This window comes from Symphodus melops, assembly GCF_947650265.1.
Source record: "Symphodus melops genome assembly, contig: scaffold_446, whole genome shotgun sequence".
In the NCBI taxonomy this organism is placed as follows: Eukaryota; Metazoa; Chordata; class Actinopteri; order Labriformes; family Labridae; genus Symphodus; species Symphodus melops.
The window spans coordinates 2,651-16,842 of NW_027636575.1; the positions used below are offsets into that span (position 1 = coordinate 2,651).

At 48.5% G+C, this 14,192-nt stretch overlaps 1 protein-coding gene across 1 annotated transcript; it reads left to right on the forward strand.

The window, feature by feature from the left end:
• Nucleotides 1-3,578: 3,578 nt before the first annotated feature.
• Nucleotides 3,579-7,095, forward strand: LOC306819345 (diacylglycerol kinase beta-like; the record flags this gene model as incomplete). Its single annotated transcript, XM_079373129.1, has 2 exons — nt 3,579-3,827; nt 6,811-7,095. The coding sequence occupies exons 1-2, from the start codon at nt 3,738-3,740 to the stop codon at nt 7,093-7,095; spliced, it is 375 nt and encodes a 124-aa protein (XP_079229255.1). The 5' UTR covers nt 3,579-3,737.
• Between the last annotated feature and the right edge of the window lie 7,097 nt (nt 7,096-14,192).

Below are 14,192 nucleotides of genomic sequence, written 5' to 3' on the forward strand. Positions count from 1 at the left end.
GAGTCGTCAGAAGACGATACACGCTGCATTGATCATTTCCACGCCTCACGATCATAAATGGGATCAATGACTCCGGTTTATCGGCTGACGACGTTCCAGCAGTTAAAGTAGTGATTAAGTTATTTTGAATGTGGACCCCGTGAGCTCCCGTCGTAAGCTGCTCAGTCCAGCCTTGAGAAGAGGTCACTGACACGTATCACCTGATTGGATTAGCAGGGATCAGATATCAGCACCTTTGTGACCCCCTGTCCCAAAACACAGCAGGCTGAGTCATCGAAAACCTGCAGGCGTTCAGTCAAGCCAGCTCAGGGTTTGTTGTGATTCACGAGTCAGCCGAGGAGACATATCGTCTCTACAGTTCCAGCTGAAGGGAACTCTTCAGGTCCACAACGTGGACATCGATCCCCGCCTCCTTTATCCGACCAGCATGACTCGTGACGTTTGTCCGCCTGTCTCTCTTCATGGAAACATAAAGTCATGCATGTGTTGTATCATATCATCCTGTCAGAGGTCCTGGAGCAGTGAACGGGGAGGAAGGACAATCATGATCCAGCTCGGTACGAGTCTGCGTGCTCCCAGAGAGCTCGCTTTGAAGATCCTTGATTTGTTTGCAACATGCCGCAAACCTGTGAATCTGTATAAGTGTAACATCCTGCAGTGCCTGGAGTGTCCACTAGAGGCTGGCTGCAGTACCTGGAGGGTCCACTAGAGGCTGGCTGCAGTACCTGGAGTGTCCACTAGAGGCTGGCTGCAGTACCTGGAGGGTCCACTAGAGGCAGGCTGCAGTTCCTGGAGTGTCCACTAGAGGCTGGCTGCAGTACCTGGAGTGTCCACTAGAGGCTGGCTGCAGCAGCACAGGAAGTCACATACACACCCATTCAAACAGCCTGTTTTTACAGCAGACATGAACATGTTTACAGCCTGCTTCAAAAAACCAAATAGGTGTGATTAGCTCATGTCTCCATCCACACACACTGTACGGGGGGAATGTTTTCATGACTCAGCAGTTTTGATTGGATGAAGGATCAGAGTTATTCACAATAAGGCGTGTAGCTGAGATGATTGACAGGTGGGCGTGGGAGTTTGTCAGGAGGCTTCAAACCCGCTCTCTCTCTGGCTGAGTCCGGACCCCCCCCCCCCCTCCAGAACCCCTCCTGTGGTTCTACCTGAAGCTGCAGAACAAACCTCGCCCTCTGTGACTCCTCGGCCACCTCGTGTTCTGAGTCCTCAAGACGAAGAGGAGGTGCAGCGGGGGCAGAGAAGAGGTGTCGGGGTCACGAGGTCACCGCTCATATTAGGGATTACAGGAGATGCTTATCTGAAGGGAGGGGTCACGGGGGGGGGGGGGGGGGGACATGTTTTTATATCAACACGGCTCCTCCTTCCTTCTTGAGATGTCATCATCGTTCAGCTTACACGCTATCATATAGGACTGATCCGGACCGGACCGCCTGGTGGAGCCGGGCCCCCACGACCCCGAGCGGGTAAAGATGGATGGATGAAGTCACTCTAACAAGTCATGAACTTGATCTGCTCGTGAACAAACGTCAAACAGCGTGAAATCCGTCTTGTCTTTGTTGACTCTTGAAAGGCCGCTGTGTGAAAACACTAAAACCCGGGTTACCGATCAAATCCCCAAAGTTCAGCACACACCGAGTGAGCGGACGGTAAGATGTTTGTCTCCTCATAATCAGGAAGAAACAACCTTTTTAAAGATTATTGAAGATCCTTTTTGTTCTGGCGTTCTGACAGATTTGGGGCAGAAACCTGGGAATCGGAGAGGAAAGGCTTACGGACGTGTTGCGTCTCCCCGCTGCACTCTGAGTCGGCCACAGACTGAAAACAGGAGTTAATTGCATTTTTTTTTTTACAGTCCGTCTCAAGTGGAAGCAGCTTAATGAGGTTAGGCAGCTCGCCTCGTTGAGAATCGCAACTGCTCCTAATTGTGATCTCAAACATGCTCATAATCCCCTGATTTGACAGCGGCGCAGGTTTCTGGGGAGGCATTAAGGTGAGCGAGGGAGAACGAGGGACACAGAGACAATTAGCAGCGAGGAAAACATGTGAGCGAGTACAGCGGATTAAGACGTCTCACCAACAAGTCAAATAAACACTTCTTAATGCTTCATGTATTAATTTAACGTTTCAAACAGTCACGGGGTCAAACAGCAAGACGCCATGACATCACAGCAAACTGAAGTCCCGACATCACCAGAGTCAGACCGAGACATTTAGGGACCAAGACCAAGACCAAGACCAAGGCAGGACGAGACCGAGACAGGGGGCGTGTCAGACCGTAACACCGCGAAGGTGTCAGAAGTCGGCCCAGTCTGAGACCAGACCCGGTCCAAATGCTTCCAACGGGCCAGACTTCATAAAGTGTAACGTCTTCGTAGCGTGCTGCAGTCGGGTGGGCGGAGCCGTACGTGTGAGAGATGACAGACGAGACGCTTCCAAGAGCTCGACCTTAAAATATGTTCATGTCACTACGAGACGCCCGAGGAACGGCGTGCAGATTCTGTTTCATGACTCAAAGGTGGCGTGACAGCTCGTCTCACCGCGTGGACGCTTCTCGACCTCGGCACGTACGCCACCGTGCTCCGGAGCTGTTGTGTCAATATCAGTGTTGTGAGTGACAGCAGCGTGCTAACAGACACTCTGTTATATCACACTGCAGTCATGCTGGAGGTCAGAAGATCTGGTTCAAGTCTTCTTTAGTCCCCAAACGGGACAAATCCACTCTGACTGTTAGCGGGGAATCGAGGCTGAACGATGTCGGAGCTGTTTCGACTTTCTGCATGTTGAAACTTGACTCGTGGAAGCTGATCCGTCTACAGAAGACTGAAGACTGAAATCAGGCAGAATTCCTTAAATGCTAATTTCTGCTCATTTTCGGTTTCCTTCCTTCTTCATATCCTGTCGGTGAAGTCGACTGATTTAAACTCTCATCACACACAGATGCAGGAATGAGTCCTTAAAGCAGGAAGTGAGTTAGCATTGTAGCTCTGACCTGTAGTCAGGATGCTGTTAGACGAGATAGACGTCCACACCTGGTGCAGGTAAAGAAGTTTGTCTCGCTCGTCTTCGTTGTCTCTGCGTCTCATCGGAGCGTTTGGAAGATGACGTGCACAAACACAGATTTCACTTTGACATTAAACTCTGTTCTTCAGCCCCGAATTTGCACCGAACGACACGAGCAGAAAAACAGCATCCGGTCATCGGGTCACCTCTGACCAATCAGCTTCAGGGCAGACATGAACCGTGGCGTCCTGTGGCTCGCTGTGAACGCCGTGAATCACAATAATATTTACCCTGATCCTATAGTCTCCACCGGCCATGTTTCCCCCGTGTGTCCCCTCCAGAGGCAATGTTGACATTTCAGCTGTGATCATGAGGGTGCCGAGGTGACTGTGTGCTTTGTCTCATTGAAAGAGTGAAGCTCAGAGCGGCCGTGTGACAGATGCTTTGGATGTGTAGCGCCGGCGTCGCCACTTAAAACGCCTTCAGGCTGCGTCTGAGGAGCGCTGACCTCTCTGCTCACACGGCCGCTGGCTGCTCCGAGCTGTCAGCTCTCTGAGACGACCCGAGGCAGCGGACAGCTTCAATATGTGTCGGGTGCAGCCCAAACAAATCCCGCCTCCAGCTGTTAATCACGTGTTCGGACTGAGAATGTTTTGTAAAGTGTGATTTAAAAAAACCCAAACGGGCCGTGTGTGTCCTCTGTGTCTCCTCTCAGGATGAAGAACAAGCTGTGGTACTTTGAGTTCGGCACCACTGAGACCATTTCTGCCACCTGCAAGAAGCTCAACGAATGCATCGAGGTGGAGGTGAGTGGCAGGAGGAGACACACACACACACACACACACACACACACACACACACACACACACACACACACACACACACACACACACACACACACACACACACACACACACACACACACACACACACACACACACGATAGTCTGTTTCAATTCAAAGAAATGTCCCCATGACATTGTAAAGTCAGGTATTCGTTTTCCCCGCCGTTGCTGTTGACAGAGTTGATGTCAGAAGCCCCGCCCCTTTTTGATTTTTGACCCGTCAATAAGCGAAGAGTGACTTAGACAAGGGTGGCGCCGTTTGGAGAGTTGAACTGCTGCGAGCGCAGCAGTGGGAAAAATCAGAAAAACGAAAAAACAGAAGTCGTTGTTAAAACGCGTTAGAAGAGATTTAACACACGTGAAGGTAACTTGATTTACCATCAGCAATGATCTACACAGCTGGTGAGGTCGGAGGTCACAGGAGGTCAGTCCCAGGTCTCTCTGAGAACACGTGACTTCTTCTCATAGACGTCCTGTGAGAGACTTCTACCTACCTGCTGCATGAGAGCGCGGGAGACAAGCTTTCTATTATTTCAGTAGATGAACAACAAAGCAGTTCCCCCATGTTAACGAGACGGGTTATATTTAGCACGTCATCAAGTGAACGCTCCGTAAAGTCACTGATTGCCTGGTTCTGTGCTGCAGCGCTGCATAATGGGTCACCTGGGTGTGTAAAGCACAGCGAGACTCCCCGAGAACACAGCAGTAAACAGGTTACAGCGAGCGGCTGACACTTCATTTAAAGAAATCCACTTTCAGGGTTTGTTGTTTAGAGTTCTAGTTAGACGAAAATATTCAAGAAGTCGAGGGATTCTGGGAAATATGAGAATCTACCTGTTAATATCTGGCAAAAATATTTTGTCTTCCTGGAAACAAGAATCTCTTCATAGATTCTGCTCCTGAATGCTCTGGATCTGATTGGACCAGAGAAGGTAGGCGGGGCTTTGAAGGCCGTTTTGGACGCCCCTGGGTTTGCCAGATATGAGAGCAGTTATCAGGTGAACAGGTGTTGCAGCGATGGAAGCGGGCAGTGGAACTGCTTCAGATAGAAGTGATTGTACCCGAGCTAAAAAGCCTCTGCATGTTTCTAATAAGCTCCAGCAGCAGAAAGCTGCTCAAACTAGGATCAATGTTGGAGATGAAACATGGAGAGAGGTTAGAACGCAGAAAGCTTTACAGACCCATGCAGAGCTGGCTAAACACTGAAGCTACAGTGTCCACCACATGCAGAGCTGGCTAAACACTGAAGCTACAGTGTCCACCACATGCAGAGCTGGCTAAACACTGAAGCTACAGTGTGTCTACATGCATAGCTGGCTAAACACTGAAGCTACAGCGTCCATCACATGCAGAGCTGGCTAAACACTGAAGCTACAGTGTCCACCACATGCTGAGCTGGCTAAACACTGAAGCTACAGTGTCCACCACATGCTGACCTGTGTGAGAGGAGGGGGGGGCAGCTCTCTGTGATGATTAGAGTTTAGACTGCAGTACACATTTTAAACACTAGGGGGCGGAGCTACAGACTGCTCCTTTAAAAAGAAGTTTGTTGGTTTTTGCTCCAGCGGACAGAACTTGACGTCTGAAGTATCAGAACAAAACTGGAGAACGTTGCAGCTCTTTCAAGGGCACGCCTACTAGGAAGCTAACATCCAGTCAATCCAATCAGAGGAGAGTGTGCATTGGGGGAGGCGTGGCCTTGAATAGTCAGCAGATAACATGAAGTGTTCAGGAAGAGGCTGAAATCAGGGAGGCCAGTATCAGATGAAAAAGGAGGTTTCTGAGATGACAGCGTGACATCACAGGAGCGCTGTTATGACCCTCTGCGAAACGTGAACTCGTCTCCGTGTAAATCTTCGTGGTCGTTATGCACTCAATGACAGGCGCTGGCTGATGTTGGGCAGCAGCCATTCACACACTTTAATAATTACTACAGTGTTAAAATATAACCCTGGGTGGAACCTCCTGGTGTGAGTGCAGCGCTGAGTAATCATTTCCTAAAAGTGTTGGACTGTCCTTTTGTCAGCATCAGCTCGGTTCGTTTTAATAGAACACTAGAAATGTTCAAACTCAGAGACGGGGCTGAGTCACTTTAAATCTGCTCACAGCTCATTCTACGATCAGTTAATGATCATAACACGAGGAATGATTCCCTCCACTTATCATGGAGGATCATGACACACACACACACACACACACACACACACACACAGTACATGATGGTTGTTCGCCTGCATGTTGTGGGCGTGCGCTGAAGTCCTGCTTCGAGTCAGTACGAATCAGCCGTGAGTGCTGAGTCACAGAAATGTGTTGTTGATTTTCTGCTCGATGACATCCAATGAGGCGAGACGCCGTATAATTCAGAGGCCGGCCAAGACTGCCAAACGTGGTGACTTTAGATCTGTGCTGCTTCACACCCTGCACACCTGGCTCCTGTCCAGGTGATCCATCAGCCCAAAGTAAATCCAGCACTTTAATAGGTCAAAGCGTAGACAGCTGTTTCATCTTACCTTAAAACTTTCAGTCTGTACCTTTAATGAGCTCAGTTAGCAGAACGTCTTTGCAGTGCGATTGTGTAACATGAAGCTCCGCCGCCATGACGCCTTAAAACAGTCCAATTCGTTTTGCAGTGCTGCATATTAGTGTTGCAGTCTGTGAATTCACATTGTGTTCAAGTGTTGCTGAAGTGCAAGAGAGCTTCACATACACGCAGAGTCAGGCATCATGCACACACACGGCGTTGTTCTCTCCTGCAGAACGGGGCGAGTGGATCAGTGGAGGCCGGGGAGGAGAGAAAATCTGTGCGGTGCTTCTGCACGGTCGTTGAATCCAAACTTCCAAAAACACACGACGGCAGCTGACTGTAGTTCTGATGAGCAGACGACTCAGGCTGTTTGTGTTGTGAGATCATTTGTCTCATTCTTTGTGTCTTTTCTTCCTTCAGTGCGACGGCATCATCTTAGACCTCAGTAACACCTCCTTAGAAGGCATCGCGGTCCTCAACATTCCCAGCATGCACGGCGGCTCCAACTTGTGGGGCGAGTCAAAGAAGAGGAGGAACTACAACCGCATGAGCAAGAAGGTTCCTTACATGACGCCATCGAGCACCGTCACGGACGCCAAGGAGCTCAAGTTCTGCATGCAAGGTGAGTCAAAGAGGCTGAATGAAGGAACGACATTTCAGCTTCTCTGTCCAACACTGACTCCTCTCAGGTCCTCAGTCGTCTGAGACACTGGACATGATTAATGAGCAGCTCGAAGGTTCTTCATGTGGATGAGTTGCACACGTTTGCATGGGAGGTCTCTGCAGCGGACGTCAGTGAAACTGTTGTATGGAAGGTTGTGCAGTATCTCGATGTTTCTTTGCTGAGAGTAAAGAGACGCGATGAAGCTGGATTATATCTGAGCGCCAGTTTACAGTCTGAGCTCCAGCAGAGCACGCAGCGGCTCTATGAGTGTGAGGAAAGGCACACGCTTCATCAGTCATGCCCTCGAAGTGAAATCAAGAAAGGTGACACCAAGACAAAGACTTGAATAAAGGGTCAGCTGCAAGACTCCACAGGGTGGAGCACACGTTTATGTCCAGTCCTGTTTGGTCCACAGACAAAAACACGCCCTCGCCCTCGCAGCGCCGGCGGGGACTGAGTCTGATTCGCCTCTCAAAGTCGGAACTCCTTCCTGGAAAACCTTCAGAAGCCTGCGCTCAAATCCAACATGGCCGCTCCGTGCATCCACGCTGCACACTGCATTGTTTATTAGAAGGTTTGTTGTCTCCATCGTACCGTAGTGAGTTGGACCTGCAGACATGTTGTCGTGGTGTTTTTGGTATCAGCTGACCAATCAAGCGTTCCCCTGGAGGAACGAGGTGCACCGTGTTTGTGTGACTGTTCAGCTTCCTGTCCAGACTTCTGTCTCTTCCTGTTTGTGAATTCTTTCAGCTCGTTAGAACAGATCCGACCTGCGTGACGCTAATCAGATTATTTCAGTGAAACTATTTGACTCTACGCTGAGTGACCGTACGATCGGGAAGAATTGAATCTGTGATTGGGAAAGTTCGGTCTAATATCGAGACGACGACTCCCCACTGTGACGCTCGTTTGCTTTGAAACGTTTTCTCTCGGTCCGGCTCTGCAGCCGGAGGGAGTTTTATGTCCACAAACATTAAAAGAACAAAACACTCTGTGCTTTCACCGAGGTTTTTTTACTCGATTCATCCCACTCCTGTCTCTCTCTCTCTCTCTCTCTCTCGCTCGCTCGCTCTTCACTTTGTCTCCGCATCTCTGCTGACTGAACTAAACCTTGTTTCCATGGAGATCTCAGGGCTGAGGTAAAGACAGGAGGAGAGGAAGACGCCGAGAAGAAAGTGCAGAGAAAGAAGAAACGATGACTCATGTCAGTCAATTGAGAGTTTGATTCTTCGTCATGACTCGTCTAAAGACAGATGAAGACGATCCACCCCGAGGAAAAATTCACACATTCATTTCCCCTCTAAAATGAAAAAACAAACCTGTGCACAAATTAAACAAGAAATAAAATCTGAAGTAAACTATAAACTTTTGAAAATGTCTCCCCAGTGTCAGGGAGAGATGAGTGTGTGGACCGAAGACGCTACAACACACCCACTGACGTCACCCGCTGCTTTTTAAAGGAACGTTACGAAGCCCAGCGACGGCGGTAACCTCCAGCTAATGGAGAGGTCGGCGAAGAGGCGGCGTTGCGAGCGAATGACGTCTTCATGATCGAGCATATTCCAAAAGATGAAAAGAGCACAAACGATGCCAACAAGGACACGTAAACCCTCGGCTGCTTCCTGCTGCGTCCACCAATCAGGAAATCAGGAAGTGAAGCCGTTAGCTTCCTAGCTAATAGCGCCAACATGCGTCAAATCAGCCACGCCTCTTTTAATGCCTAACTGTCACAGACGAGTCATTTCAGCTTTAATATGATACCTAATGAAGGTTCCTCAGTTTTCAGCCCGCCTCCAGTGGACACTCGAGGGACTGCAGTTCAACAGTGGACGTTGTCACTTAGCGAAGGTGTGACTCTCTTCACTTTGATCTTCAGCAACTTTGAAAGCGATTTGATGGGAGAAAGCAGCTAATTGTAAATAATGTCTTTCAAATCATTCACTGTGTATAAAGATGGACACACGTCTCCAGCCCCGCCTGTTGTACAAATGTGAGGCCAAAATACACTGATGTAAATCCACTGACTCAAACGAGCTGCAGCATATCAACACGAGAACGTAAAGAGACGTTTCCTCGAATAAAACAGAATAATGTGTTTGTTTACTACGTCTCTTTAAAATCTAAATGCAGAGCTGTTCATTGTCAGGTTCGATTTGAAAAAAGACGCCGGACTGGAAAAAGAAACCTCGTCTCCCCGTGAAGAAGCGGAACGAGGGAGAATCTGATCAATCAGAGCTGAATATGTAAATGTTGGAGGCTTCACACGGCTGCAGGCTGCAGACTCGTCTGTACGTGTACGCCTGAACGCACCGTTACTCTTCTGAAGTCTCCTCCGTCTCTTTGCACGATTCACAGTCCTGATGCAAACGTCTCGCCACATGCATCCCCTCAAACATGTTTCTCCTCTCTCCATTTTAAACTGCTGCATAAATTAACAACCAGTGGTGTTACATGGAAACGTTATAGGTGTCTTCTGGATAATCCCAGTTTGAGGTTCTTTTGTTCTGTGTGTTTAACGATCTCTGTGACTCGGTGAAAGCAGGAAAGAGATGTTTTATTTTTATTAATTTGCTGACTTCTTAAAGCCTTCAATCATACGACCACATCGACAACATGCAGTTTCACTTCCTGCGAACATAAACAGCCCTCGATGATGACTTTGTGTCCATCACAAGTGATCCCAGCCAATCACAGCAGAGGTCACCTGTTCAACCTTTACATTCAGTGATATCCAGTGTTCTGGCTTCATGGGGATTGATTGTGTTAGTCTCTACATTTAATAATAACTTTATTAATAAAAAGAAAACAAACAAAGGAACCAAACAGGCTGTAAATGCTAAACTGATGAAATCACAACACAGTCGACCAGAGTCCCCTCAACATGCTGTTACCCATTACTTCAATCAGTCAGCTGCTCTGTGGAGACGCTTCACTAAAGAGCAGCTGGGATCAGAAGCTCCAGTTGTCCACTCTTCCTCGCCGCTGCTGTGGAGGTCAGAGCACGCCGTGCATGAATGAGGACGGCGTTGTTGAAGGGACGACGCAGTCTGAAGGTGGAGGCTGGACGTCTGGGATGTGTGTGTGTGTGTGTGTGTGTGTGTGAGCGTGTGTGTGTGTGTGAGCGTGTGTGTGTGTGAGCGTCTTTGCATCCATTGACTCCGTTCATGTTGTAATTCTTCAGCTCGTAACTCTTGACCTCAATCCGATGGCTAATCCCAAAAGTAGCGTCTTAAAGAAGTGCAGCCCGCCACACTGTCCTCACGTGAAGAGATCATCTCATTGGTCGATCTCATCACACAGAGAGAAGACCAATCACTGCTCAGTGCTTCTATTATGGCTTTATTATGACTTTGAATGTTTGATTCTTGGGTTTATAATCACTGTAGATAATCAGTTAATCAGTTAAGTGATTTATCGGGGAAAACGCAAACCGCTAAATACCAAAGGCTGTGAAGTCTTTGGACGTCAGGCAGACACAAGCGTTCGTCTCGTTGGGATTTTATATTTGCACAAAGAGCCTCCCACTGCGACGTGGAAGAACGGCAGAACGACCACGACAGACGTGATACCAAACAAATGATACGATACTTCCTGTCCAGTGAAACAGACCCCCGGCACGCCCATCGACCAGAGTGGCAGCGAGCGACGGCGTGTACGCGGCGTTGTTGAAGAAGGTTTATAACTGTGATGTGTGAAATGTTTTAAATCCCGCTTCGGAGTGAAAGTCTGTAAACATTTTGGCGGTGCGGTGGAATCTGTGCGCTCCACGCTCGTCTCTCAGGATTTAACCTTCATTAAATTAGCCTCTTCGCTAATGCTATTTAGAATCAGGACACAGAGACGAGTGCTCCAGTTTCAGGCAGAAAGTGTGTGTCTGCATGAGCACTATGCATTTACAGTGTGTGTGTGTGTGTGTGTGTGTGTGTGAGCGCCTCCGTCAGTGTTTATGCGTGCCTGCATGTTTATCATACCACTAATTGTTCATGGCAGTTGCTTTCTCTGGCGCAATAAAGTAAAGCTTTTAAATCCATTTGCTGCAGATAATACAATCAGCCCGGGTTACCCAGAGTGAGTGAAAGACGCCGCGGGCATTTCTGACCTCAGTGATGAAACTTCAGTCCTCTGAGTCACCGTGTTGCTGCTCTGCTTTTTGTTCTGCACAGACTGAAGTGACAGCAGAGACAGACACACAGAGACAGCCCGGAATAATGTGTCATTGTAATACAGTTAGTTGTGCAACTGAAATCCAAACGTTGCGTCTGTTCTTAAACTGGAAGAAGAAAGTCTCTGCTTCATGTCAAGAAAAACATTTTGTCCCTCATTATTTACACATGTCCAAGAGCTGGAATGTGCACGCCATGTTTGTGTGCACCAAACTACAAGTTGGACCAACTGTGCAGAGTGTGTGTGTGTGTGTGTGTGTGACATATTCATATCATATCACAATACACATACGCTAAGACCTGAGACTCCTGGTCTTGGTCTCCAAACTAGTCTTAAGACAACTTTTTGAAAGTCCCGGTCTTGTCTCAGACTGGGCGGACTTGTGGGTGTGGCTCCCTTGTCAAGTCGCTGCAATGCTTTTCAATTATTCTGTAATGATCAGGCAGCGTCCTCCGATGTTTAAAACATGAAGACGATGCTGAAGTGTAACTTCCTGCAGTTCCTGGAGTGTCCACTAGAGGCTGGCTGCAGCAGCACAGGAAGTCACATACACACCCATTCAAACAGCCTGTTTTTACAGCAGACATGAACATGTTTACAGCCTGCTTCAAAAAACCAAATAGGTGTGATTAGCTCATGTCTCCATCCACACACACTGTACGGGGGGAATGTTTTGATGACTCAGCAGTTTTGATTGGATGAAGGATCAGAGTTATTCACAATAAGGCGTGTAGCTGAGCTGATTGACAGGTGGGCAATCGGTTTGTCAGGAGCTCTACAGAGCTCTAAAAGTTTTGGCTTCACTTTTCATCAGCTGTCCTGTCGTCCATCTCTTTGATTAGCGTTAGCTTAATGTGCGCAGCACGAGCTAAAAGAGTAGCACACACACAGCCTCGTCTAAATATGGTCGTTAGCCGCCCCTAAAGACCGAGGGGGCGTCGGCACTGTTTCCTGTTCTCTGTTCTCGTGTGGAGCTGAAACAAGTTTGACAAAGTTCAGGCTTCTAAATGAGCCGAAGTTGGAGGGAAACCCAAAGTTCAGCTGTCTGGATCCGTCAGCTAAGTGGGGTCAAAAGTCCAATCTTGTTGTCGTCTGAAAGGCCGATAAGAGTCAGAGGAGAGCTGAGTGCTGCAGCTGCTGACAGGAAGAGGATTCATGTACGAAGGGCCCCGCTGTCACCCCCGTCCCATCACCAACTTTTTTATCTCTGCACCATCTCCCCCCCCCCATCTCTCCCCCCCCCCCCCCCCCCCCCCCTGTTTATTTCCTCTGGGCTCCTGGATCACATTTCCTCTCCTTCCTGCTGTGGATTGAGCTGGACAGGATGCACATAAATAAAGTGAAGGTAGCACGCAAACGGCGAGGGATTGAGACGTGGGAATGTTGTGAATGCAGGAGGATAGCAGAAACGTGTCACAGGACAGATTCTCGTCTCCGACTATGAAAAGCTTTCGCTTGTACCAGAGTCGGTTTCCGTGGTGATTAAGGCGCTTTAACTCACACTAAGTGCTCGCTTTGTTGTCGTGAAGGTTTTTATCGAAATCTGAATATCAAAAAACATAATCGTTGTCTAGTCAGAGTATTATTGACCAATCCGGTGTCTTTATGTCAATGCTAGTGTGGCTAACTTCATCAATGTGCGTTAACCTGATCGAGCTGAGGTCTGCAGAAAGCGGCGTGCGCTGTGGCGTTTAAAAAAAAGGAAATAAAACGGAGGAATCTAAAAATGTTCGAAGTGTCGTGGCGAGGAAAAAGAAGCTAGCTTGTGACGCCAGTGTTTCAAAGTCGTTTTGGACAGGTCTGGCGCCCGTGTGGTCACGCTCTCATATGACCACGACTGATCGTCGTTTGTACAGAGAGTATTTAGTCGTCTTTCTCGCCTCCTGCATGTTGCCTTTGTGTTGATAAAACACCTTTTACGACTCTGACTCGGATGCTGACTCATTAGTGGAGCGCTGGCGATGAGTAAGGCGACGTGCTATTTAAATCCTCACGGGTGCACTTGTAGTATTTCGGTTCTTATTTTGTAAAGCTGCTCTTTCAGGTGAGCAGGTTCCTCCTCCATGACTCACATGTTTGCTTTTCCTTCCTCTTGGACTTTCTCTCCTCCTCCACCCCTCCCCCTCCTCTCACCTTGCCTTCCCATGCCCCCCCCCCCCCCCCCCCACCAGTCAAGCTGTGACACGCCATAAAGGAGTCTATATTAAGCTGACTGTGTTCAGCTTATTGTTTTGTTCTCACACCAGAAGCAGCAGACTATAATTACTTTGATTCACCCCACTGCTCTGTGAGGATGGAAGAGTTCCTGCACAGACCTGCTGACTGGATGGATGGATGGATGGATGGATGGAGAGTGGATGGATGGACGGATGGATGGACGGATGGATGGACGGATGGATGATGGATGATGGACGGATGGATGATGGATGATGGATGGATGGATGTGGATGGAGAGTAGATGGATGGAGGGATGATGGATGATGGATGGATGGAGGGATGGATGGATGGATGGATGGAGGGATGGATGAATGGATGGATGGAGGGATGGATGGAGAGTGGATGGATGGAGAGTGGAGGGATGGATGGAGAGTGGAGGGATGGAGGGATGGATGATGGATGGAGGGATGGATGGAGAGTGGATGACCTTCTCAGTGATATTTTTACTCAAAGTTAATGATTGACAAACGAGCTGCTTAAAGAGGCCAATCACAGCGAAGAGGAGGCGGAACGGAAAAACACGTCTTTAAAAACAGAATAATGTGTTCTTTCCCATCAGGCTCTCAATATGCCAGAATGATAGCAGCGATATGGTGTGTGTGTGTGTGTGTGTGTTTGTGTGTGTGTGTGTGTGTGTGTGTGTGTGTGTGTGTGTGTGTGTGTGTGTGTGTGTGTGTGTGTGTGTGTGTGTGTGTGTGTGTGTGTGTGTGTGTGTGTGTGTGTGTGTGTGTGTGTGTGTGTGTGTGTGTGTGTGTGT